The sequence below is a fragment of the Protopterus annectens genome, chromosome 3.part0 (assembly GCF_019279795.1).
Source record: "Protopterus annectens isolate FY-2018-M chromosome 3.part0, PAN1.0, whole genome shotgun sequence".
NCBI classification, from domain to species: Eukaryota; Metazoa; Chordata; order Ceratodontiformes; family Protopteridae; genus Protopterus; species Protopterus annectens.
In genome coordinates, this window is record NC_056731.1 from 213221291 (window position 1) to 213248790 (window position 27500).

Below are 27500 nucleotides of genomic sequence, written 5' to 3' on the forward strand. Positions count from 1 at the left end.
TATCTCCATTGTAGTAGAGTCAATTGAAGATTTTAGCTGCCTAGCCATGTGGTCTTCAGAGTGCAGCAGCAAGGTTAGGCCTTATAGATCACAGACAGTGTAAAACTTTAAGGTAAGGTAGAAGAAATATAGTTAATTTGGCCTCTACTTAACAGCTGATAATATTGAATAGTTTGGGTTTTGATGCTGAAAAGAATTCCTTTATTCCAATGAACGTCCCGAAGCTCTGAGAAGTATAAATCTAAGATAAGACTAAATGTAGTAGGGAGCTCAGTTTAGATGCAGTTCACCAGGCGTCCACCATTTTGGAATTCCTTGTGAGGTTAAATAATGCACCTGCTGAGTCTGTCTGCTATCACGTTGGAACTCCTGGGAATGTGCGTTGCTAGAAGAAAGCGGTTGGTAGCCATCGCCCATTGCCATAATCTCATGGCCTCCTGGCAAAGGGGATAAGACTTCATTCTGCCTTGCTTGTTGATGTACCAGACCACCACCATGTTGTCTGATTGAATCACAATGATCTCAGATGGCAACAGGGGATGAAATGCTTGCAACGCCAGAAGCACAGCCCTTGACTCCAGAACATTTATATGCAGATGGGTACCCATTTCGGTCCACGTACCTTGGACAATCTTTCCCTAAAATAGGCCCCCCCACCCCATTAGGGAGGTGTCCGTGGTCACTGTGGCCGTGGGCTGTTGGGGGGAGAAGGTACGGGACCATTGAAGCAGATTCCAAGACAGCCACCAATTTAAGTCCTGCTTGCACCTGTGAGTTATCCGAATCTCGGCTGAAGGAGGGAGCTGAAAAGGGTACCACTGAGTGAGTAGTTACCACTGTAGAAGCCTCATGTGAAACCTGGCCAGGGGAACAATTGTAATGGAGGCTGCCATAGAACCCAACAGCTGTAGAACCGAGTGAGCTGAGGATTTCTCCTTTGAGAGGATTAGAATCAATTGTTGTCTCAATCTTTCAATTCTGTGCTCCGGAATGGATGCTCTGCAGTTCTTTGTGTTCAGGAGGACCCCTATGAACTCTGTGGATTGAGATGGGGTGAGACTGGATTTTTGCCAATGTATGGTTATGCCTAGCCTTTCTGCGGTGTGAAGAGAGAAAGCCAGGGCTTTTTCTAATAGATGACTGGGGGAGGCAATGATGAGCCAGTCGTCTAAGTATGGAAAAACCTGGAATCCCTGTAGTTGTAGGAATGCTGTGACGACTGCCATGCACTTTGTGAACACTCTGGGGGCTGTACAGAGTCCGAAGGGCAGTACTCGGAACTGATAATGACTGGTTCCCGCATGGAAGCAAAGGAATCTCCTTGACTGTTTGTCCACTTTTATGTGGTAGTACACATCTTGAAGATCTATAGAGCACATCCAATCGTCTTTTTCCAAAAGTGGGAGGATAGACTGTAAAGTGACCATCCAGAATTTCTGTACCTTTACGAATTTTTTTAACACACTGAAATCCAAAATTGGTCTCTAGTCCCCGGTCTTTTTTGGCACCAAAAATAGTCTTGAGTAGAATTTGGATCCTATCTGGCCTCGTGGGACTGTTTGGATGACTCTTTTGCTTAGCAGCTTTGCAATCTCTAATGCTGCCTGTACCCTTTGACTGGGTAGCATGTCGAGTAATTTCCTTAAGGTGGCGGGATAAAGATCGAACAGAATATGGTAACCTCTGGTTATTACCTTTTGTGCCCAAGAATCGGTGGTGACGGTTAGCCAGGCAGAAGGGTACAAAGAGAAATGAACCCCAACCACTTCCAGAGGAAAGCAGTTGGGCCACTCCTCAGGAGTGCTGGTAGGGTTGGCCAGTGAAAGGATCCCTGGAACCCTGGTTACACGGACCTCTTCTGCCCTGAAAGGGGCGTCTTCCCTGAGAATTTCCCCCTCTGCCTCTAGGGGAAAAATCGGCCTGTGTGTCATGGAAGGAGCCCTGAGATTTTTTGTGCCATATCTTCCCACTCTGCCCATTGAGGGGAAGAGTAATGGACACCCACGGCAGAAAGGGTCTTACTGTCCTGTTCACATTTAGCCAGTGTGCTTTTAACTTTGGGACCAAACAACGAAGAGGCTTCAATTGGAGCATTGATAAAGGAAACCTTGAAGGGTTCCGCGTAATCACACAAGCACATCCAGGCAAGTCGTCTCAGAACAACGCCTGCACCTACTGCTCTACCTGCTCCTTCTGATGTGTGAGAAATGAGATGCATGGAGGAGTTAGAAATAGATTCAATGGTGGCTAATTGAGAGGCCACTTTGTCACGGACCTCATCAGACACAGTACCAGCCAAAGTTTCAAAGAGCTCAGAGATTAAGTCTCTTTGAAGCCTGGTAAAACGTGACATATAGTTCAGAGCCGTAATAGCAAAGGCCCCTGATGCAAAGGTACCCTTCCCAATTCTGTCCAGAGCCTGAGACTCTCTGTTGGGCGGATGAACAGTCTGGCTTTCTTCATCCGCCAGGTCCTTTTTAGTTGCGGCCGCCACCACCAAGGCATCTACCAGAAGACCTTTGGACCAATGGGGGTTGCTCTCAGGAGGGGACAAAATTTTATCTGGCCTCCGGGGAATGGCCTCAACTGTGTCAGGAGCCTTCCATGCACGCTACACGATGAACCGCAACAGTTCGTCGGCAGGTGAAGTAATCCAGGAGGTAGGGGGCCGGGCACGAAAGTCCTGTAGGAACACAGACTCTTCAGTGGTCAGGTTAGAGGGCTGCCAATTACCTCTCTGTTTCAGGATTTCTAGGATATCTCCGAAGGATACCTCAGAGGGTGACCTAGAGGACCCTTCCCCATCTTACAAGTTTGTGTCTTTGGTGAGGGACTCCTCAGTGGAGTCCATGTGTTTCCTCTTACACAAAGACTTTCGATGAACTTCCTCAGAGGGAGAAACTGGGGAAGACAGCTCAATAGGGGCCTCCTGTGGGGGTAAGTCCTGAGGCTCTCGTGCCCAGTGTTTTTGTGTAAAAAGTGGTGGCACTAATAGTATAGAAACGTCAGCTGATGCAATAGTCTTCTCCCGACTCAGAGTCCCTGGACGGCTGCAGAAAGCCGAAGAAGGGGCACCACAGTTAGCATCCTGAGTAGTGGCAAGAGAATCCTGCCACAAAGGCAACTGAGGCTCCTTAGTGAGATCCAAAAGGGGAACTGCAGGGGAAGACTGTGCTATAGTAAGGGGCTTCCAAGACAGTGACAGGGGCTCTGATGAAGAATGGTCACCTCCCGAGGAAGTACAGGTCCTGGGAGGAAGAATACCTCTAGCCAGACGCAATATTCCCACAAGACGCTGCACATCATGTTCAGAGAGGCTTCTAGTGTATCTCACAGACATAGCTGAAAGAGAATCAGGTCTATCCAAAGTCGGAACAAGTTTGATGCCCACAACGGTGGGAGTTTGTACCGCAAAAAGAGGAGTTGGCATGGCCTGAACAACAGTAGTGTGCCCCGAGGGAACCATCAGTGCCAAAGGTAATGTCTGCACCGATGAGGTCAATACTAAAGTGGTAACTGGCGGTGTCGAGAGAGTCTGCAACAGAAAGAGAATGGTCAGTGAGTAGTCGGTGCAGAATCGATAGTCTGAACCGAGAGGGAGACTGGCGTCGACACACCTATCGGCGCTGACAAAAACTGCATGGACTGTACTGTCGATGCCGATGAAGGAGTCTGAACCAAGAAGCCCCTCAGTTCTGATGCTGTATTACTCGGTGCCAAAAAAGTAGATGGTGCCAATGGACTCGGAACCAAATAACTAGGCTCCGAAATCATCGGTGCCGAAGAGCCCAAATTCATAGTGGAAAGCTTAGGTTTTTTAGGTCTCAGTTCCATAGGGCCTCCAGCCGGAGAGGATGGAAGAGACTTAGATTTTTTTATAATCATCACTCCTTTTCTTGTGGGAGCTTGGAGGGAATGAGACCTCCGTCCCAGGAAATAGCCTCTGAAAAGGAAGATTTAAATAGCCCCTTTAAAATCAGCTTATTCTTTCTTTCAATGACAGTCCTATTAGTGAAATTCTTACAAATCCTGCAAGGCGGGTCAACTGTTAAATGAGGCACACCCAAACAATAAACAAATAAAGAATGTGCATCAGAGAGAGGCAATTTATGGCCACATTACACACATCTTTTAAAACCTGGACTGCCTTTTTTATCTGTCATAGTAAAGAAAGGGAAAGAAGGGTTACCAAAAAGGAATTACCCGAAGGTAAGGCCCAGAAAGATTTACCAACGATGGTAAAGGGAAAGAAATACCTCGTCGGTAAGAGAAAGAAAAAAAAAACAAAAAAAAAAACAAAATAAGAGCACAAGGAGTAGTCGCTAGGTGTGATAAGGTAAGAGATAACTAAATAACTACTTTTTTTCCTCAAAATGTTTAGTCAAATTTTTGAAAATATCAAAAATGTGTACTTAGCTCAAGAGAAGTAGCCTGACATGACCTAACTGTGACGCGGCAAATGAAATCTGAAGTAACAGGGAGTGGGGAATTATGGGTAAGAGTTTAGCTCAAGAGTTTGTGGATGACACGAGCTTGGAAAATGGCCGGCTTGGTTCCGAGGTCGGAACCGATACCCATGAGTAAGGAATGAACAAGGATTAACATCATCAGATCTTGGGTTTTTAAGTCATCTTCAGAGAAAGAATAGCTTAGCAGTGGACAGTGTCCAAGATGGTTGTTGTGAAGGTGACAATTTGGACTAGATGAGAGGACAGCATATTCTACTTGAAATTCCCACAGATTAAAGTCAAGGTGTGATCCAAAAAGAATTCCAAGACATAGGAAACTGTGAAAGGGTCATGGATATTCAGTCATTAAGTGATGGGAAGACCAAGATGCTCCGCTGCTGACTGGTTTCTGCCAATATGGCCAAGTAATGATAAAGACTTGTGATGAAGAAAAGGTCAAAGAAAGCACCCCATATTGAAAAAAATGATGATTATCCATGCAGAAATGGGGACAATTATTGTGAACACGAGTTGCTGTCCATCATATCTACTGATAAAAATCAATTACTCACAATAACTGTACTAGTGTTTGGGTAGTGACCATGTAAAGTTTTACACAGATCATATGATGGCTAAAGTCACTGAAGTTCAAAATGGGAAAAAGCTTATTTAAATACTGAGCACAACAAAAAGACAAAAGAAAAAAAAACAAGCTGCACCACTTTCTTCACAGCACAGCTATCTTTATTAAACAGACTGTGAATGAGCAGTCCACCACTCATTCAGAAAGAGCAAACAAATATTCAGTTAGAAACTGGTCCAACGGAGAAGAATAGTCAAATGGTACTGACTATTTCAAGGAAGGAACCTCTCTGGGTGATGTATGGAACACATATGTTCTGCATAGAGATGTTCCATGCTGGGAAAAACGTAGAGCACCTTCATCCTAAAGGGAAGCTAGATGGAATTTGAAGACCAAAATTGCTGAGGGAATGGAGCAATGGTAAAAACATCCTTGGGTCTAGCAAGACCACAGTTGTAAGAAGGGGTATAACATATGGCAAGCTTTCACTGCTGCTCAGGCATTCTTTTCTTATAGAAATCTGGTTCAGTTTTGGGAGCAGAAAATGTAGGGGAGTATAAACCCTCTGTAATGGATAAGGTCATTCCCCTCCTTTAGAGTTATTCAGTGATTTCCAGGATAAAACTACCAAAAAAGCCCTCATTTCTAAAATATACATCCAGGATATTTTTTTGTTCTGTTCCACATAAAGGGAGGTCAGTCGCCATCAAGCCATCTTACAAATGCTGCCAATAATATTAAAAGTCCTGGCTACTAAATCCTTGAATCCAAAATTGCAATGAGAGAAAAATATAATTTACTCATGTTCAGGACTTCTACCACCTATATATGGATCACGAACTTGAGTAAAGAAGAAGTCCACAAAGACCTGACCACCACAAAAATCAAAAAGTGGATCAAGATGGGAAAGGTAATTAAGAGACTTTTAAACCAAGCTAGTTATACAACAAATCCTCTTGCCAGCCATAAATGGGATTTTGTTTGCTTGTCATGTTGAAGGGTGACCTTTGGGAACTATTGTGTACACGTTTATTTATTTATTTATTTATTTATTTATTTCCAGTTTGATGACTGGGGAGGTCCACTGGGCTCAGGGAGCCCGTTTTCAATGGAGGCCCAGGGAGAAAAGCTCTACATTACATAGTGTATTCAAAGATACAATCATAGTAAAGAAAACACAATTAAAATATAATTTTGTGCTAGAGAACAAAAATAAATTCTTTGGTTACATAGTATCAAAATATTTAGGATGGCATCACATAGTGTAGTTACAGATAAATCATAGCAGAGAAATCATGGTTACAATTCTATTTTTAGCTAAAGAACAGGAATAATTTCCTTGATTATATGGTATCTAAAATTTAGGAAGGCAATGGAAACTTAATTGTGAGGGGGAAAAAGATTAAGAAGAGAAACAGAGAGAAGGTGGTAGAGGTTATTAGTAAGCTGTACAGTTGTGATATTTACAATATTTACATTTAAATAAAGTTAGCTATGTAAATTTACATTAGTTACATAAACTCCATTCTCTGTACAATCAGTTCCCTGTTTATGCTGTCTTTGTACACAGGTCATAGATGAAAAGGGTCCTAGCATCAGCTTATCAAACTGGTTAACAAATGAAAATGCAAATACACAAATGATCACTACTGGTTAACAGTGCCTAAACCATGACAATTATGACTCCCTTTGCACTGGTTGGTCCACGTCCAGAATTCTAACATTTTTGCTGCAGATCTGCATCAGATGACTGAACCTTTCATTGTCCAAGACTTCAATCAGCTTTCACTTCTTCCTCTCTAACCTGGTGACTAAAATCTTCCAGACTGTTCCTGGTAGATTCAGACACGCCAACTAGTGTCACCTTTTTCTTCCTATATCACTCATATCACTGTCCTTTAATGTGTACAGGGATGATATATTGTATCAGTTAACCAGTTCTTCCCCCTTCAACTACTTTAACTGCCAGAGCATGGTTCTGCAAGGTTCTGACCTTGCCTGCTCCCTTGGCCCATTGTTTGTTTAGTGCTTTACCTCCTCTCCGTCCTCTCATCGGGTGCCCTCTTTTATGTAGCTTGCTGTTCCACATCCATCTCTCCATTCTCTATCTTTCCTGAACAGACTATTCACAGGTATCTTCACGTTACACTTCCTGTTGTCAATGGCACATGTTTCTAATACATCAGCAATGCCTACCCTCTTTGCCAGCAAGACTCCTTTATAGAAACACTGTGTGGGAATCATGGCATTTGTTGTATTAGTTTAGAAATGGGTTTGTAGGGTTCTTACATTAATGATGTGTATTTCCCTCTTTTATGCAGTTATGCTTAATTTTATATGAATTATTCTTTTTTTAATAAATATTCTCCTCCTCATTCCTACCTAGACTGCTTACACAGAGTACAACTGCTCAATCATGCTCTTATCACCCTTCGTTGCATCTTATTGCAGCACTGTTTATATTTTGTTACACATTACAGACAAATTACATCATACATAATCTCAGTATTACTACAATAAATTCAGAGCATCCTAATAAGTGTACCATTGTGGGATGGATGTTACATTTGATAGCATTAGTTAAAAGTTAAAGTACTATCAGTGTAAATTTCCTCTTGAAACAATCACAAAAATGATTTGCATAGGACTTCCATATGGCATCTCCATGTATGCATGCTTGCTCTGCTCTACAAGTTGCAAAAAGTAAATAACTGGTGCAGAAACAGCAAGTGGTTGGAGATTTTTCTACAACTGGGAAGGTTGCTGATGATAGGTTATATGACGGAAAAAACAAAACAAAGCAAAGAAAGGCTGCTAATAAACTGAGGACTAAGAAATGGCATACTTGTTCCTGTTTGACAGTGAGATTTTGGATGTAGCCCACAAAACTCGCATTACATCTGCAGCCAGAGAGATGATAAAATAAATGTAGGGAGCATGTTTTTCTTTCCTTAATATATTCTAAACAAGTAATAAATGCCAAAACATGTACAGTGCAGTCATGTTCTAAAGAATATATAGGGGTAGCAAACGCAAAAAGCAACAAGACACCATTTGTAGACACACTGATATTACTTATAAGAAGAGCCATGAATTTAAAGGGATGCCGCAGCAACAGAGGCCAGAATGGAAGCAATCAAAGAACAAATACATCAGGAAGATTGGGCAAGGAGAAACAAATATTTGTTTTAGTGGCATGGCACAGAAATTTTGAAGGAAATTATGTGGAGAAATTTATAAAGGAGCTCTTAGTTGACTGGACTGGTCTGATGGAATCAGAAATATGCACTGGGAAGATGTATATATTAAAAGAGAAAACTTTGGCTGCTTTGCGGACCAGGAAAACAGCCAAAAGTAAAAGTGATTCAACTATCCACAGAGCAGGACTACAGGAACAAGAAAAATATGTTTTTGACAACACTGAAGCAGTACATACTGAAACAACTGAAATTTAAAATTGTAAACCCTATCATATTGAAAATATTTTACACAAGTACCAAGACTTTCTTGGATGCAGAGAAATTATTAATGGAGCAAAGTGAATACCAGCAAGGCAACAGTGATATGTTAATGAAAGAGTTGGGGGCAGCAATAAGAGATCCAGACAAGTGGTTGGATCACCAGAAACCTGCAAAAGGAAAGGCAGTCCTGGATACCTTCCCACTGACTATGGCCAGAATGGTACAATGATTAAAGGAGGCCTATGTGATCATGAAAGAAGTGTCTATTTGGCATCCCTGAAGTGACTGCATTTGAATTCACTTTAAAGGTGAGATTTTATTTTTTTTTCTTGCATTTTATCATGTCATTAATTTTTCCATATGATTTTGGGAATGACATTCCAACAAGCAGATGCTGCAATTAGGATTTTATTTTCAGTAGTAGCAAGTTGTTAAGTTAGTTAAGAGCACTACAGATTTGATGTTTGCTCTGGGAGTGTTGATGGAGAAGTACAGAGAAGGTCAGAAGGAGCTGCATTGTGTTTTTGTAGACTTAGAGAAAGCATATGACAGGGTGCCTAGAGAGGAGTTGTGGTATTGTATGAGGAAGTTGGGAGTGTCAGAGAAGTATGTAAGAGTGGTACAGAATATGTATGAGGGTAGTGTGACAGCGGTGAAGTCTGCGGTGGGAGTGACAGATGCGTTTAAGGTGGTGGTGGGGTTACATCAAGGATCAGCTCTGAGCCCTTCTTATTTGCAATGGTAATGGACAGGTTGACAGATGAGATCAGACAGGAGTCCCTGTGGACTATGATGTTTGCAGATGACATTGTGATCTTTAGTGAGAGTAGGGAACAGGTGGAGGAGACCCTGGAGAGATGGAGATATGCTCTAGAGAGAAGTGGAATGAATGTCAGCAGGACTAAGACAGAATATATGTGTGTGAATAAGAGGGAGGATAGAGGAATGGTGAGGATGCAAGGAGTAGAGGTGGTGAAGGTGGATGAGTTTAAATACTTGGGATCAATAGTTCAGAGTAATGGTGAGTGTGGAAGAGAGGTGAAGAAGAGAGTACAGGCAGGATGGAGTGGGTGGAGAAGAGTGTCAGGAGTGATTTGTGACAGACGAGTACCAGTAAGAGTGAAAGGGAAGGTCTACAAGAGGGTAGTGAGACCAGCTATGTTATATGGGTTGGAGACAGTGGCATTAACAAAAAGACAGGAGTCAGAGCTGGATGTGGCAGAGTTAAAGATGTTAAAATTTGCACTGTATGTGACGAGGGTGGACAGGATTAGGAATAAGTATATTAGAGGTTCAGCCCAGGTTGGAAGGTTTGGAGACAAAGCCAGAGAGGCAAGATTACGTTGGCTTGGACATGTGCTGAGGAGGGATGCTGAGTATATTGGGAAAAAGATGCTAAGGAAGAAGCTACCAGGTAACAGGAAAAGAGGAAGGCCTAAGATAAGGTTTACAGATGTGGTGAGAGAGAACATGCAGGTGGTTGGTGTGACACAGCAAGATGCAGAGGACAGAAAGAAATGGAAACAGATGATCCGCTGTGGCAACCCCTAACAGGAACAGCTGAAAGAAGATGACGAGCAAGTTTTTAAGTTAGTCTCTCTAGAGATATCCCATCATCCAACATAACACAGCTGCTACCTCTCAAGCAATCTTCTTTGAAGTGGGGACGGTATCTGTTATGTAGTAATTTGTAGGTAAGGGTATTTAACAGTAATACAGTTTTAGCAGTCAGTAACAGCTAATAATATTTAGAGAATGTAGTACAGTGGTGCTTTGTAATTGCTGGACAGATGAATAAAGCTGAATAGTTTATTTTCTGTGGTTTAAAGTACAGACCAAAACAGACAGGACATTAAGCCAGCCCATGAAAACACAAAGGATTCTCCAATCATTTGGTGTCTATGTATAGGACAGCATGATTGTTTCCTCTTACCTTAAACCACAGTGAAACTCTCAGTATAAAGAAGGAAGGTCAGTGGAGAATTTCTGTTTGATACAGTGATGTTTAGCTCAGTCATTCCTAACTGGTTCTGAAAACTTTATCAGACAGGATTTAACAGAAATGATCACTAAAAGAGTAGTTTATTGATAGCCAAGTAGATCTCATACATTAGACAGACTGAATGCTACTCACTCTACTACCAATTCTTCTAAAGCCCTTCCATGACCTTTAACTGAAGAAAAATAATGTTTTAGCAAAGCTTACTTTCATTTGGGGACGGAGGAAAGGAGAGTGACAGTAGACATAAACCCTGTATATTTAAGTAAAACCTTCAGTCCCCTGTATTCCTCAGCATTAATAGCAGTACTATTAAATAAAACCAGTGAGGCACAAACTAGCAAAAAATACAATTATGATCAATAATTTATTATGATACTTGGAAGATGTACTTCAGTTACTTATAGGTTCATAGGTGTTTACTAGATTAATGAACACAAGGGCCTTTTTAAGCCTGGCCATGTATTCCAAATCTCTGACAAGTTCTGGCACCCTTAATAAGGGTATCCAGGGGCTTGGGAGCTGAAACCTTTACAAGCAGGGGCCTGGGAGATGAACCATTTACAGGCTGCCTGTGTCCATTAGAGACAAAGGTGCCAAACTAGGGATGAATTTCCTGTTCCCCATCCAGTTGTCCAAGTTACACTTGAATTGGGATAGGGAGGACCTTTGCTTCACATGGATGGGGAGCCTGTTCCAGAGAAGGGGTAGTTTTTGCAATACATACCTGTCTCTCCAGCAGGTCCAATTTATATCACAGGCAAGGTTTAAGTCTTTAGGCTGATTACTAGGCTAATGGCGCAAGAGCCTTTACAAGCCTAGCCAATACTGCCCAGGATATGACAATATTATATCTTAATTCTCCAGATATGGGATGGGGTATTATAAGGGTAGTGGGTCTTTGGGTGTTGGAGTCCTAAGTCATTTTACAGACTGCCTCTGTCCATAAGGGACATTATTAGTACCCTGGTAGTGAACGTATGGTTCCCTATCCATGTATCCAAATTATTTTTGAGGAGAGTGACAGATGGGTTTTGTTTTACAAAGTGGGGAAGTTTATTCCATAGACGAAGTAGCCTCTGGGATACAAATCTGTCTCACATAAGGTTCAGGTCCATGGAACATGTAACTCTCACATAGTTTTTCTTGCAAATATGTAACATTTTCATCAGAGCTGGATTAGAACATGCCTTGTAAGATAGGCATAAATCAAAAAGAGCCTGAGTCAATTTTTCAAGAACAAAGTTAAGGTCCCAGGAAGGAGGAATAGGCTTCCTGAAAGGTCTAATATGAAGGACACCTTTAAGGAAATGTGTTTCTGTAGCATACCACTGTTGTTCCTGACTTTTAGTGGAGAATGCTAAATAGTGTGTAGCAGCTTAGTAGTTACTATTTTTGTCTTCATAACCCTTATAGCAATACATAATAGTGTAGTGTAGTGTATGTTATAATAGCTTGGTATCAACTGCAGTTACCTTTTTGTTTTTTTTTCTCTGATATCCTTGAATTTTGTGTTGTTCATAGAATTGTGCTGTTTCTTACAAGATATGCTGCTCCTCCCCTGCATTCTCTATCTCAGTTACTTGGTAATCAGAGTGTTTTAAAATTTCAGACCTAATATTTACCTCCTTTTCCTTTTTACTTTCAGTCCCCTCAGCAAAAGTAACATCCTGTGTCTTGGCCAACCTCCAATCAACCCAAGGCTGTCTTGTTGCCCTGCACTGTGAGACCCTGCGTTGGTGGAACACTACACTAGTGTATGTTAGAGTTGTATTTAATCTGTCCTCCAAATAGAAGGCTGTTTCCCCTTTCACTGTACGTGTGCACACTACTGTCCGCCCATTTCTCTCTTCCTATAGTACTCTTAGGACAATTACTTAAAACTAATTTATCTTGGAAAAAGTTTACCTATGTTCCTGCAGCCCCTTTTGTTTTTCCCTGCAGAAGTGGTGGTCCTTTTCACCACTCTGTACTAGATTAGTAACACGACAGTTGTAATTATTAGGAAAGTACAGCACCACACTGACCTGGAATTAACTTAGCTTGGTTTTCCTGTTTTCTTTTTAGCAGCTGGCTTAGTCCAGTTTTTCTGACTCACAACCTTGCATTACTTTGTGTCTAACCCCCTCCCCCACCTTGAACCTGCAAACCTCCCCTCCCACTCCTGCTTAATTACAGAGGTATCAAAAAGCCTGATGTAGAAAGGCACCAACTTTTGACTTAGCTTTTCTGTCTTGCTTCATAGGAATCCCCAGTAGTGTGCTTGCCCTCTAGGTAGCCCACTGCCCTCTAGGTAGCTCCATACTATTAGTGCATCCAAGTGACCCACCTGCCCACTAGGTGGCTCCATAGTATTAGCTTTAGGGTCTCCAAATCCCTTTACCTACTGTTTGTTCTCTATCACACTGTGGTCCCAGTATAACCATGCAAATATTTCCTTATATCACTCTGCTATAATCCCACTTCTATCTTTTTTAAGCCTCTTACCTTCTTATATATCTCACCACACTTACCTTCAGACTTCAGCACTCCACTGATTAATTGTTCTCCTCGATCATCTTCTTCTTTTGGCTCTACCTGCTCCGTTCGCCCTGCGGGCTCACTCCACTCCCCTAGCCTGCCTCTAATTCCCACCCACCCCCTGTTGTCCTACACTTATTATCACCTTGCCACTCCCCCTCATCTGACACCACTCCCACTCATCAGAATCAATCAGCATTAACCAATCATTCACAAGACTCAGCCCTATTACTCAAACTCTCTCCAGTCTCTCACTATATGCTAATTATAAACACCCAACTCTATTTTAAACAAGCATTACTCAAATACCCCTACAATGCCTCCACATACTTTTAACAAATCTTCAAACTCTAATCCTATTTACTGCTTAATACCCCCACTTATAATTCTCTCTCTTCTCACAGCCTATGAATATGAACACCTCCCTGGCACCCATTACCCTAGAACCAAAACTAGTACTACTAATCAGCCACATAATTCTAACCAACCACTACTCCCACCTCTCATGAAACTCTTGTAATGCAAAAACTCAGCATCCCATTCGTGCTTCATATATTAATCCTAGAACTAAATACTACCATAGACTCTTATTAAAACGCCAGAAACTTGCTATTAGATTACTACTTAACTTCATAGTGAATGGTGACATCCACCCTAACCCAGGCCCAACCCCACCTGTTACTATCAACCCCACAAATAACACACATACTAGCCTACAAAACTCAAATAATGCCCCCAACTCACTCCTAATGTGTCATCTAAACATTAGAAGTATAAACAAGAAAATGCACTACTTATATGTCCTCCTGGATGTCCACTCCCCTGATATACTATGCCTTACCAAGACCTGGCTCAAGCCTACTACCATTGATAATGAGATTATACCCCCAGGGTACAATATATTAAGACTTGATGGCATCTCTAAGAAAGGAGGGGGGGATAGCCATCTTGTATAAATCCATTCTGGAAATATCCAAAACTAGTACTAATCAACTACCCCTACCCCTTAACTACCCTCCAACAACCTCCTAAAATTGTTGCTAACACCTTTAACACTTTCTTTATAGAAACTGTGCAATCTCTAGCCAGTAAGATATCTCCCTATACCCCAAGTACCACCAACCCCACACCTGATAATAAGATCCCATATAAGCTTGATCCAGTACCAACATCTTTTATTAAGTCCCTACTTAAAAAACTGAAACCCACCACCCTTTCAGCAGACCTACTACCTGCAGAATATCTCCAAAAAGCCACTAATGAAACAGCATACCCCATATCAATTTTAAATCAATAGACCTACCCACAAAGCTTATGTCCCTCACATCTGGAAAATCACCCACATTGTTCCTCTTCATAAAGGGGGAGATTCCATTGAACTTTCAAATTATAGACCTATAGCCATTCTGTATCCCTTGGCTAAAATAATGGAAAAATGCATCCACAAGCAATTTCTTGCCTATCTGAATCAAAACACTCTCCTAGCCCCCTCCCAGCATGGATTTAGACCTTGCCATAGTACAACCTCAGTCCTTCTCTCTTTCTCCCATACAATAAATCAAAACCGTAATGACAAAAAGCTCTCCTCGGCCCTCTTCCTTGACCTATCCAAGGCATTTGATATGGTAAATCACCAGCTACTCTTAAACACATTAAAATCACTCTCCATAGGTAATCTAGCAATTACCTGGTTTCATTCTTACCTAAGTGACAAGCAAGCTGTACTATGGAAGAATAACCTATCGTCCTTTTTACCAGTCACCCTTGGAGTCCCACAGAGATCTATATTAGGTCCCCTCCTATTCTCCATATTCATTAATGACCTGTACAAAGTCATCCCTGATGCAACTTGTATTCAGTATGCAGATGACTCAAACCTAATCTACTCTGCCACCCCCTCCACAGATTTACTATCCTTGTCCCAAATCACTATCAACAAAGTGGAGAACTGGCTCACTGGTCACCAACTACTATTAAACCCAAATAAAACCAAACTATTACTCCTCTCCCCCACTCACAAGGTCCCCTCACCACCTCTCACCATAATATCTAACAATGGTACCATAATTTCCCCAGAACCTAGTACTAAACTACTGGGAGTGATCATCGACAACAATCTCAAGTTTGATGCTCACAAAGATAAAACTATTAAAACAGTTAATAAAAAAATTAGGCTCTTTATACAGGATTAAACCATTCCTAACCCCATCTGCTAGAGCTGTTTTTGCCTGTACACATCTGCTATCAACCTTTCTTTATGTCTCACCCATCTTCGTAAACCTAAGCAAATCAAACCTTAATAAATTGACTAGGTGCTACAATAACATTGCCAGATTTGCCACAGGATCAGCTTTTAGAACCCATCACTGCCTTAACCTTCAATCGTTAGACTGGCTTGAACTACCCTATCCACTGTAATATAACCAACTAATAGTTGCTCACAAAATCCTCTACCAACCAGTCAGCACATCCATACTGAAAAATATTATTACCCCCTACCTTAACCAATCCCTTCGCTCTTCCAAAAAATTGCTAGTCAAGACTGTTAAAACCAACAATTCAGCTGGTGAATCACTATTCTCCAACTCTGCCAGTAAAAACTGGAACCTACTTCTGTTGAACTCACCAGTGACCCCTCCTTATCCCAATTCAAAAAATCCCTTAGGAAATACCTATAAATGCAGTGGCTTTGTCCCTGTACAAACCCTGACTAACCTCCACTCAAACATAATTCATAAATGAGAACCTCATTACAAGAATAAAACTCTAACTCTCTAACTGTTTAAAATTCTGTGCATCACCCACTTACTGGAAAGATTTAAAGTTAACACTACACCACATATGATAACCACCTTAATATATGTGTTTTCCTTTTTCAGATGAAATATTTAACTATTTCTTTCTCATCTACTTGCTTCCAACCTTTGCTGTGTGTATGTGAGAAAAACATGTACCTGTGTGTACATATTGTTAAACAAGTCTCAGTTTTGTGATAACTCACTGTAATAATTTCACTGTATTTACACTTGTTTTTGTACATTTGGAGCTGTTCTCCTCGGGTCTCCGCTGAAAATGGACCTGTATCCAGTCGGACTTTCCTGGTTAACAAATGTAAAATAAATATATATATATATATGTGCACACACACGCAAATTTCCCATATTTTTAGATGTATAGTACAAATATAGATTTTTCCAAATGGACTTGCCTTTTGCGATTTGATAAAAGGAATCCACTTGCACTGAACAAGTTCTTGCCGATACAGTTTTGTGAAAGATCCAACATAGGACACAAAGGCAGCTGTAAGTAATACGTCTCCACACAGGGTCTTTTCTTGGGCTTCAAAGTGATGGATTGAATTGGCCCAGCGGACATTTTCAGCCTAAAAAGAAAAAAAAAACATGATTCTGCCAGATGTTAACATTTCATGGTGCTTTCAGCTGCACTGCTCAACAGAATGCATAATGACTTAAACTGTCTTAAGTACATCCCAACTACTACAGTCTGATTTCATATTAACATTATTTATTTACTGAGATTTGATTACCTGGAAAGTCCGAATGGGTAAAAGCCCATTCTCAGCAGAGGTCCAGGGAGAAAAGCTCCACATTATTACAAAACATTTTAAGATCAATAATTTTACAATCTTCATATATAAAACAAAAACATCTGCAGTTTAAATAATTATAACAATGTAGACATAATATAAAAACATTAGGAATTGCTACAATTCATACAACAATCATTTAATCCATCCATCCATCAACTCCTTTTTTCCCATTTTGCATAGGGGTCGGGGTGTCACTTCAACAGTGACAATCATCTTGAGCCAAGGTTTACACCGGTGGGTGGCAATTATTTAATATTTAGTGAAATTTATGACAGTTTGTAGAGAAATTAAAGGTAAGTCAGTCTAATACAAATAGGAACTGCAATATGAAGTGAGGAAAAACAGGCTTATGTTATATTTAGAGAGTAAGACAAGGAAAAGAATTTGATAGAAGTAAGGAAGTAAGTGAAAAAGGGAGAGTAAGGGGTTATAAGGAATGAAAATGTACTTGCTCAAATTTAGAGATATAGTTTATCCTGGTCTTGAGCAAGAAGAGAGGTAGATTCTAGATAGGAAGTCTTTCAGAGTGGTTTTGAAAGATGGAAGGGAAGGTTTTGGGCTGATGAAGGAGTTCCAGCCCTTAGCAACCTTGTACGAGTACAGACAATGCCCAGCAGATGTGATAGGTTTGTAGACAGACAGGAATTTTTGGTCACTTGATCCCAATCACCAAATGGGAACACAGTTGTGAAAAATGTTTGTTTATTTTTTAAACACATATTGAATTATCACTTGTGACATAGGAAATTTTACATTTATATAAAAGCAATCAAATTGTATTAACAAGTTAAAGTCTGCAAACATTATTCTTCACATATATTGTTATATATCATATACCCTAAGCAACATTATATAAATTATTGAATTCCTGCCTTTTATTAAGCAAGAAACATCTTTATTAAACCATCACTTATGACATAGGCAATTATACATTTATATAAATGAAAACTCACACCGACACAATTCTAGTTGCAAGCATTTTACATCACAAACCACAACGGCACACTCCCAATTATAAAGTTTATACATCACTTATAATCTACTCAATAATTTTCAGTCAACAATTACATAGCTCATTTAAGTTATGTCTGCTTTTAAACCTCATTCCTCCCATGTATGTACTATTTCCACAATTCCCATTTTTCCTATGCAGTTTGCTCCTGGCCTTTTTCAAAGATCTCAATTCCAGTTGTTTTATCTCTGTTACAATATTCACTACTTCTAGTATACCTGAATTAGATTTTAATTTCCATTTTCTAGTAATTGCTTTTTTGGCAGCCACCATAATTCGACACAGCAAGGACATACCATGCCTAGGCAATTACAATTCTGTATCATAGCTCAAAAAAATCATCTCCCTTGTCACACCAATATGCCCACCCAGCATCTCTGACATTGCATCCTGCAGAGAATCCTTAAAGTCTACCAACTCACCGCACTCCCATAAAATATGCTCCCAATTAACTCTTTCTTTACAATCACACCTCCAACATTTGCTGTCTACCCGAGGAAAAATTTTCTGGCATCTACTTGGGGTATAAAAATATCTATGTAAACATTTCTGAGCAAAAATCCTAATCTTCTAGATTTTGTTGCATATTTAGGAGACATAACTATATTCCCCATTATTCCTTTGTGAATTGCTTATCTGATCTCTCTTCCCGATCCTTTCTAAACTCCTCTGATTCTTACAGTTATAGTGCAATATTTTATATGCTCTTATAGTTATTTGTTTTTTAATAGCAGCTTCTGTTCTAGATTCTACTAAAAATTCTACCAGTGCTGGTCTTTTGTTTAGGACCCGCTTTCTCTTTGTCTATATTCTGATATCAATCCTTGATAGGGAAGGCAATATTGAACATGCAGGCCAAATAAATTCTAAGCATCTTCCCATTCTATCATCTTTCCCTCCCTAGTTATTTGCTCCCAATACCTTGGTTCCTTTGCCAGTTTTATCCAATAAATTCCAATCCTTGCATATTGTCTATATCCTTAATTGCACTCATCCCTCTCATCAAAATCTCCTTTTTACATTCCTGTGTTTGCTTAGTTCTTAAGATACTTTCTGCTACTTTATAGCTATAATATTCTGTATGATTATTGATATTCTTCTTAAAGGCCTGCATCCAAAATCCTAATCTCTCCTTCTTTCTTGAGTTTCCCCACTCTTTCATCATCATCCATTTCCACTTTGATATATAGTTTTCTGCTTGTGCTATGTATAGGAGTCTTAACTGTGTAGCTCTGAAACACCCCTTCAAAGCAGGTAATCCCAGTCCGCCTTGTTCTACTGAAATAATCACCCTAACTCACTTGGCAATTGCCATCTTTCCCTCTGAGAGAAAGTCCTTCAGCTCTTTGTTAATCCACAATTAACCCTCTGGTTTGTAAAAACATGCCTGACATGTGTATAAGATTAATGGGACTAAAAATATTTTAACTGCTTGTATCTTACTATCCATATCCATATACAAAAACTTCCATTTTCTCAGTTTTTGTATTATATTTTGAGTAGAATGTTTTTTTAGTGATGGACAGGCAGATGGATGCTGGATAATTTTATAGGTGTTAAAAGCTGTTTATATGTTAGTTTATTAGGCAGTTCCAAGCTGTGTATATGTTAATTGATGAGGCAGTTCTAACCAATTTAGGCTTTTTAGTGATATACAGTGGTGGGTTCTGAAAGGGGTATTTGCTGCAAATTTATCAACTTTGTTACGTCATTCAAGTTTTAATTTTTGTGACACCTGGAGGTTAGTGAGGATGGGAGTGCCATAAAGAAGTGTGGGGAAGAGATAAGCAGTTTTACTTTGCAATGGTGACAACGTTTTGGGCTCTGTAAAGCATCACTAGTTTTTATGAGTTTTTATTATGCAATTTTGTATATGCAGGTCACATGTAAGGTTAAAAGCCACTATAACCCCTAATAATTTGCTATGAGAATTGACTTCAGTGGTTGTATTATCAAGAGAGATAACTTTAAATCTTGTTTACTCATGAGAAAGTGATTTGGGGAAAAAAGTAGTAGTTTGGTCTTTTTTTTGGTTGAGCATGAGTTGTGAGTTACAAAGCCATATTTTGGTGTCTGTTAAAGCTTCCGGAGTAATTTTTGGAGGTGTACCATGTTGTCATACGTGCAAATGACAGTGGAATCATCTGCATATTGTATTAGGGTGGCCTGTTGTGTGGATGTATAGAGGGTATTGGTGAAAATGTTAAAGAGAAGGGGACCAAGGATAGAGCCTTGTGGTACACTGGTGGTGACTGGAAGGTAAGGGGAGAGCATGGAGTGTCATTTTGATGAATGATGCTTATTGGGTAGGTAGCTTTTGAATCACAGAAAGGTGGGCTGAGATAGACCTAGTGAAGCCATTTGAAGTAGAAACTTGCTGTGACAAACTGTGTCGAAGGCTTTAGACAAGTCTAGAAATAAGGAAGAGACAAGCTTGCTGTTATCTCTAGCTTTATTGACAATATGTATATAGGTTAGAAGGGCAGTACTAGTAATATAGGAAGGACAGAAGCCATGTTGCATAGGGGATAAAAGATTGCCTAGTAATTGTTTTTTTATACATTTTTCAAGTATTTTGGCAAGGGGAGATAAGACTGCTATAGGTCTAAAGCTATTAATGTCTGCTGAATTTCTTCCTTTGTGCAGAGGGATAATATGTGACTCTTTCCAGAGAGAGGGAATGTGGGATTCCTGGACTGACTTATTTATAAGGGCTGAGGCAGGATAGGCAATGCTATTGGCTGCTATTTTTAGGTATTCGCTTGGAATGTCATCCACTAAACAAGAGCACAGTTTAAGTTTAAGAGTAGTTTTGTATACGATATGAAGGTGAAAAAGGATGTGGTGATATGTGGCTGCTGGACAGGGTTAGGATTACATGTTGAGGAATTCTTGGTTAGAGATGCTATACTATCTATAAAAACTGATATAAACTATAGTGCAGTTTTGAGTGGTGAGTTAAGTGGAGAGGGGTTTGGGTTAAATTTTTGGTCGGGATGTAAGATTTCTTTAATGGATGTCCAAAATTTTTAGGGTTGTGTTTAGTATTCAATCCCAAACGGAAAAAAAAAAAAAAAAAACGAAAAAACACCACGGGAGCAAGACGTAGGCTGTAAAATCTTTTATTCACAGCCGATGGCACTGGTACCTTGACCTTTCACCTTCAATGGATAAAATGCAAAGTTCACAGCCATTCTTTTATACCAAATCAAAACCCTTAAACCACTAATTAACTTAAAGTGACATAACCCTAATTTAATAAATACACCTTCAACATCACAAACCACTTAAATATTACAAACATTTTTAAATTTAAACAATAGCATATTATAATGTTCCATTTTCTTACTTTGATGTTTGAAAATTAGAAGTTATGTACCTACCATAACGTTCCATGTTAGTTGTCTTCTCTCGCCTTCTTTCTTGCTGGATGGGTTCGGAGCCGATCCTCGGCTCCGACTCGGCACTTGCTTTAGCTCGAGAACTCCTTTTACCAGCTCGAGGCAACCCTATATCCCATGATGCAAGGCGGAACTACCTCAGATCTCGTTTGGCAGCTAACTTACCCTGCTAAAGGTTATCCTAACCAAATTAGGAACAAAGTTTCCTAAAAGAAGTCCTCATAACAAAGATCCAGAGGAAACAAACTATTAGGAACTCTTCAAGATCTGTCCAGGCCAGGGGGAAGGAGGGAGGGACGCAAGAAAGAAGGCGAGAGAAGACAACTAACATGGAACGTTATGGTAGGTACATAACTTCTAAATGTTAAGTTGTCAATCTCGCCTTCATTCTTGCTGGATGGGACAGCGTCCCTAGCACCTGAATCCCGGGTGGCTCAACGGAACAGACTCTTGAGAACTGTGGAACCAAAACTGGCCCTATTTCTGGAGGCCAAATCCAACTTGTAATGAGAAACAAAGGTATGAGGCGTGGCCCAAGTAGCTGCTGCACAAATGGTATCAATGGGAAGTCTATCCTGAAAAGCTGCAGAAGTGGATAGACTCCTGGTGGAGTGTGCTTTTGGCTTAGAAGATAGTTGTTTGCCTCTGAGAGAGTACACATAGGAAATGGTGGAAGTCAACCATCTGGATAAGGTCACTTTAGAAACTGGAAGACCTAACCTGTTTTCTGCATAAGAGACAAACAATTGGTCCGATTTTCTAATTTGTTTAGTCCTATGCAAGTAGTACCTGAGCTGACGATGGACATCCAAAAATGCAATTTCTGTTCAGCTCTGTCGAATAGTTAGGGAAAAGACTGGTAGATCTATAGATTGGTTAATATTGGTTTGAGATACAACCTTGGGGAGAAAAGAAGGGTTAGTTCTTAACGATACCCTGTCCTTATGAAAAACCAAATAAGGTGAACGAATACAGAGAGCTTGAATCTCGGAAACCCTTCTTGCAGAAGTGACAGCCAGTAAAAATATAGTCTTCCACGTCAATAACTTCAAAGAACATGAAGCAGACGGTTCGAAGGGAGGTAGTATCAAGGATGCCAACATTAAGTTTAGATCCCATTGCGGAGGAGGATGCTTTATAGGTGGCTTTAGGAGAAAAACTCCTCTCAAAAAGGCCTTGCATAATCTATGAGACATGATGTTATTGTCATGCAAGCCAACATGATACTTGGAAATAGCAGCCAGTTGTACTTTGACTGTAGATGACGAGGATCCCGAATGAAAAACCTCCGCTAGGAAATCTAAAACAGAATGTACGGGAGCAGTAAAAGGATCAATATTTCTGGAGTTTGCCCAAATCGAAAATCGCCACTTGCTAGCATAAATAGTCCTAGTGGACGACTTCAAAGAAGACACTATAATGTCTCTGACTGAGTCAGAAATCATTGGTAGCCTGGCTAGGGAAGGAAGTGGAGCAACCAAGCAGTGAGGTTGAGAGAATGAATGGCCCGGTGCTGCTGACCCGACTGGTGGATCAAAAGATCCGGAACTGGGTCCAGATGCCAGGGCTGCACCAGAAGGTGATGATGCAGAGACGGAAACCAAATTTGTCGAGGCCAAAAGGAGCAATGAGGATCAATTTGGCTCTCAAAACGGTGGCTTTCTGAATGACTTGTGGAATCAATGGAAAGGGAGGAAAAGCATAAAGAAGTCCCCAAGGCCAATCCTGGGTTAGAGAGTCTCTCAGGGGTTGGCCTGGAATCGGAAATAGAGTGAAATAGTCTGGGCACTTGTTGTTTTGAGGGGTAGCGAAAAGATCGCAACAAGGAGTGCCCCACTTCAGAAAAATCTGATCCACTACAGATTGATTGAGAGACCACTCGTGAGGCATCAGAATAGATCTGCTTAGCCTGTCCGCCAATAGGTTGGACCTGCCGGGGATGTGCGTTGCTATCAGAAACCGCTGAGAAGAGATCGCCCATTGCCAAAGTCTGAGAGCTTCTCGACATAAGGGATAGGACCTGGTTCCGCCCTGTTTGTTGATGTACCAGACCACGGACATGTTGTCCGTCTGTACTGCAATAGTCCAGTGGGAAGAAAGTCGTCGAGGGCTTGCAACGTTAAAAGCACTGCTCTCATCTCCAGGACATTTATGTGCAGATGGTATTCTATGGGTTGCCACGTCCGTGGACCATCCTGCCCTGATAATGCCCCCACCCGATCAGAGAGGCATCCGTGGTGACTGTGGCAACTGGAGGAGGGGAACAAAGGGTCGGCCCTGATGAAGAAGAGGGAAGATATCCACCAGCCCAGATGAGCCCTGCAAGACTGTGTCACTAAGATCTCGTGTCTCATCGGAAGATTGTGATACGACCACTGCGTGAAAAGCATCCACTGCAGGAGACGCATGTGAAAGCGAGCCAGTGGTAGAAGAACAATGGCCGCAGCCATTAGACCTAGAACTTTCAGGACAAACCTGGCTTTGATCTTTTTGCTTTGTAACAGAAGCCGAACAAATTTTTGGATGTCCAGAATTCTTTGATCTGTTAGTCTGGCTAACATTTTGACGGTATTTAACTCTGTGCCTATAAAGGTGATAGATTGGCAAGGCAGCAGAGAAGATTTTACGAAATTTACTGAAATTCCCAGATTCTTGCAAAGCTGAAGGGTGTAGTCTCTGGACTGAAGAAGCTGACACTTGGTGGTGGCGGAGAGGAGCCAGTTGTCCAAATAAGGAAACACCTGGAATCCTAGACGTCTCAGGTGAGCTGTGACCACTGCCATGCATTTGGTAAACACTCTGGGGGCTGAAGTGAGGCCAAAGGGCAGGGCTCTGAATTGGTAATGACTGGTCCCTAGCCGAAAGCGGAGAAACCTCCTGGAGCGCCTGTGAATCTTTATGTGATAGTACGCATCCTGAAGGTCTATCGGGCACATCCAGTTGTCCTTGCCCAGAAAGGGCAGAATGGACTGAAGCGTGACCATCCAGAATCTTGCCTTTTTGACAAATCTGTTCAGATTGCTGAGGTCTAATATTGGTCTCCACTCTCCCGTCCTTTTGGGGACCAAAAAGAATCTTGAGTAGACGCCGGATTCTACTTGGTCTGCCGGCACTGTCTGGACGGCTCTTTTTTCTATGAGTTTTGAAACCTCCTGTTTTGCCAAATCCCTTTGACCGGGTGAGATGTCTGGAAGGGATTGTAGAGGTACGGGAAACCTTACGAAGGGGATCTTGTAACCCTCGGATATAATCGACTGTACCCACTTCTCTTGGGATAGAGATTGCCAGGCTACTGGGTACAGTGAAATCCTTCCCCCGACTGCCTCCAAGGGTGGACAGTCGGGCAACACCTCAGGGATGCTGAAAGGGCTTCTCAGGAAGAGACTCCCTGTTGCCCTGGTTCTGAGGACCCCCCCTGCCTCTAGGGCGGCGTCTATTATTGTTACCCCCTCTGCCTCTGGGGGTAAACTGACCACGTGTGTCCGGTGTAGCTCCTTGGGCTTTACGGAACCACATCTTCCCCTTTCTGACCCTTGGGATATGGTCTAGAAGGAGTGGAAAATTGGACTCCAACGGCAGAAAGAGTCTTACCGTCCTGCTCACACCTGGTCAAGGTATCCTTTACTTGAGGTCGAACAAAGCCGAACCATCAAAGGGGGTATTAGTGAAGGACGCCTTAAAAGGGTCCGCAAAATTACACAGCCGCATCCAGGCTTGGCGTCTAAGAGCAACTCCTGTGCCTGCGGCCCTGCTCGCTCCATCGGCCGCATAAGATATGAGCCGCATGGAGGAGTTAGATATGGAATTCAGGATAGCAAGCTGTGAGGCAATCTTTTCCTGAGCCCCAGCAGCAGAAGGATCCTGGACTACTTCACCCAGTTCCTTGAGAATATCTCGTTGAAGCCTGGTGAAGTGACAAAGGTAATTCAGCGAACGCATAGCAAAGGTCGCTGAAGAAAACATCCGCTTTCCATACCTGTCCACGGTCCTAGAGTCCTTGTTAGGAGGATGGACAGGTACTGAAGGATCCGCCAGTTCCTTCTTAGTGGCCGCCACCACCATAGCATCCACAGAGACACCTTTGGAAAGGAACTGTTTATCCGACGGGGCCGTAATGAACTTGGATGGTCTTCTGGGGACAGGTTCCACAGAATCTGGAGCCGCCCACGCCTTCCGAGCCACTACCTGCATGAGTGGGTCAAAAGGCGGAGACACCCAGGAGGTGGAGGGTCGGGATCCAAAAGCCTCCAGGTATACTGACTCATCCTCGGAGGGGTCAATGGAGGGCCAATTCCCCCTCTGTTTGAGGAGCTCAAGGATGTCTGAAAAGGAGACATCCTCAGAGGGGACCGTGGGGAACCCTCCGACTCATCTAAGTCGGTATCAGATGTAGTAGACTCAGGGAGTCTGTGTGTTTCCTCTTACACGTCCTCTTCCGAGGGGTTCCCCTGCAGGGTCAGGAGAAACCTCGGAAGAGGAGGAAATTCCCAGTGGGGAAACCTGGGGCGATGGATCCCTGGGCCTGAGAGCAAGAGGCTGGCAAGAGGCATCTGCAGGCACTGATGAGGGAGGAGCTAGAGGGATGGACCGATGACCAGGCTCAGAGGCCAGGACACTCCTCATCACCTCAAAGGCTCCTCTCCCCGGGAGACCAGAACATACCCGCTCGAAGAGACAGGAATGGTCGGCTCCAAGGAGAGAGAAGGCTCGAGGCGATGTCGGCGCCGAGCTTACCAAAGCGAAGCCCGAGAGGGAGAGCGGGGTCGGACAAGGGTCCGATGCCACTAGCCCCTCGGAGCCGACAGTGGAAACCCGACGACCGGATCCCTCCAAGGAAGGTCTCAAGGAGGAGATCCGAGACGAGGAGCACGGAGCCGAAGGATGTATCGGCTCCGGCATCGAAACAGTCGCTGTCCCAAGAAGCTCCGGCTCCGAACTCTGGTGTGGAGTCGGAGGAGGAAGTTCAAGAATTGGGGCTATAGCCGAAGTCTGTTGAGACGGGCTATGGAGCATTTGGGCCAGTGCCTGAGACTTCAACAGCCTGCTTACCACCCTCTCCAAGTCGTGGTCAGACAGCCTGGAAGATCTCGAAGATCGGCTCCGATGGCTCCGCTCCGACAAAAGAGGAGATCCCGGGCAGTGGATACTCATAATAGAGGGGGACCGAGATCTCTTACGGGTCGAAGCCATCGGAGCCGAAGTCCCTAGAACTCCAGATGGAGCCGAGGATTTCTCAGCTCCGATGCTGGATAAAGTGTCAGCTCCAGCCGGAGCCGACAAGGCCACAGTAGTCAGGGTATCGGAGCCAGCCGGCACCGAACCCACTACTCGAGTAGAAGAAGTATCGACTCCAGCCGGAGCCGATATCGGCTCCGACAGAGCCGGAGCCACCGGAGGAGGCTTGGACACTGTAGCCTGAGCCTTCGGTGGCTTAAGAGGTTTTCCTGACCCTGATTTAGGAGGAGAACCTTCAGGTTTAAGTAAACCTCGGAGGATGAGTTTGTTCCTCCTTTCCTGCAGGACTCTCTGGCTAAAAGCATGACACAACGCACAGGAGTCCTGCAGGTGCAAAGGCCCCAGGCAATAAACACAAGAAGTGTGACCATCTGTCAGAGACATTTTCTGACAGCACTGGTCACACTTCTTGAAGCCTGAGACCTTGCCTTCTTTTGACATCCTAAGAGGATAGAACACAAACAGTCCCAACAAACACACAAATTAATCCCTTACACAAACACACAGGAAGGGATAACAAAAGGGAACTAGGCCTGACTAAACTACTTTAGATTAAAACTTATAAAAGTTTATAAAAAGGTTGAAAAATAGGGAATAGGGTGGGCTGTAACTAATTACAGACTACACTAACACTAACAGGGAAAAATAAACCCCTAACTACACTTTTTCTTATTTGACTAAGAAAAAACTTACCTCAGCTGGCAAAGGAGACCTCTTTCGCTAAGCGGCAAACGAGATCTGAGGTAGTTCCGCCTTGCATCATGGGATATAGGGTTGCCTCGAGCTGGTAAAAGGAGTTCTCGAGCTAAAGCAAGTGCCGAGTCGGAGCCGAGGATCGGCTCCGAACCCATCCAGCAAGAATGAAGCCGAGATTGACAACTTAACATTATAATTTAAATACATCTACTTTAATGTATTTAAGTGGTATGTGATGTTGAAGGTGTATTTATTAAATTAGGGTTATGTCACTTTACGTTAATTAGTGGTTTAATGGTTTTGATTTTGGTATAAAAGAATGGCTGTGAACTATGCACTTTATCCGTTGAAGATGAAAAGCCGAGGTACCAGTGCCATAAGCTGTGAATAAAAGACTTTACAGCCTATGTCTTGCTCCTGTGGTGTTTTTTTGTGTTTAGTATTCCTCTGAAAGTTATCATAACATAATTTTCTGTCTTCATTTATTTGCTTTTTAGTACGACTGCAAATCATTTTGAAGTTTTCAAGATATTGA

General features: G+C 42.1%; 1 protein-coding gene across 1 annotated transcript in view; it reads right to left on the reverse strand.

The window, feature by feature from the left end:
- DNAH11 (dynein axonemal heavy chain 11) overlaps positions 1-27500 on the reverse strand; it is a 4606558-nt gene that overhangs the window by 1222501 nt on the left and 3356557 nt on the right. The window contains exon 63 of the mRNA XM_044065542.1: positions 16220-16393. Within this exon, the coding sequence (XP_043921477.1) occupies positions 16220-16393 (174 nt within the window). The remainder of the gene's footprint in view (positions 1-16219; positions 16394-27500) is intronic.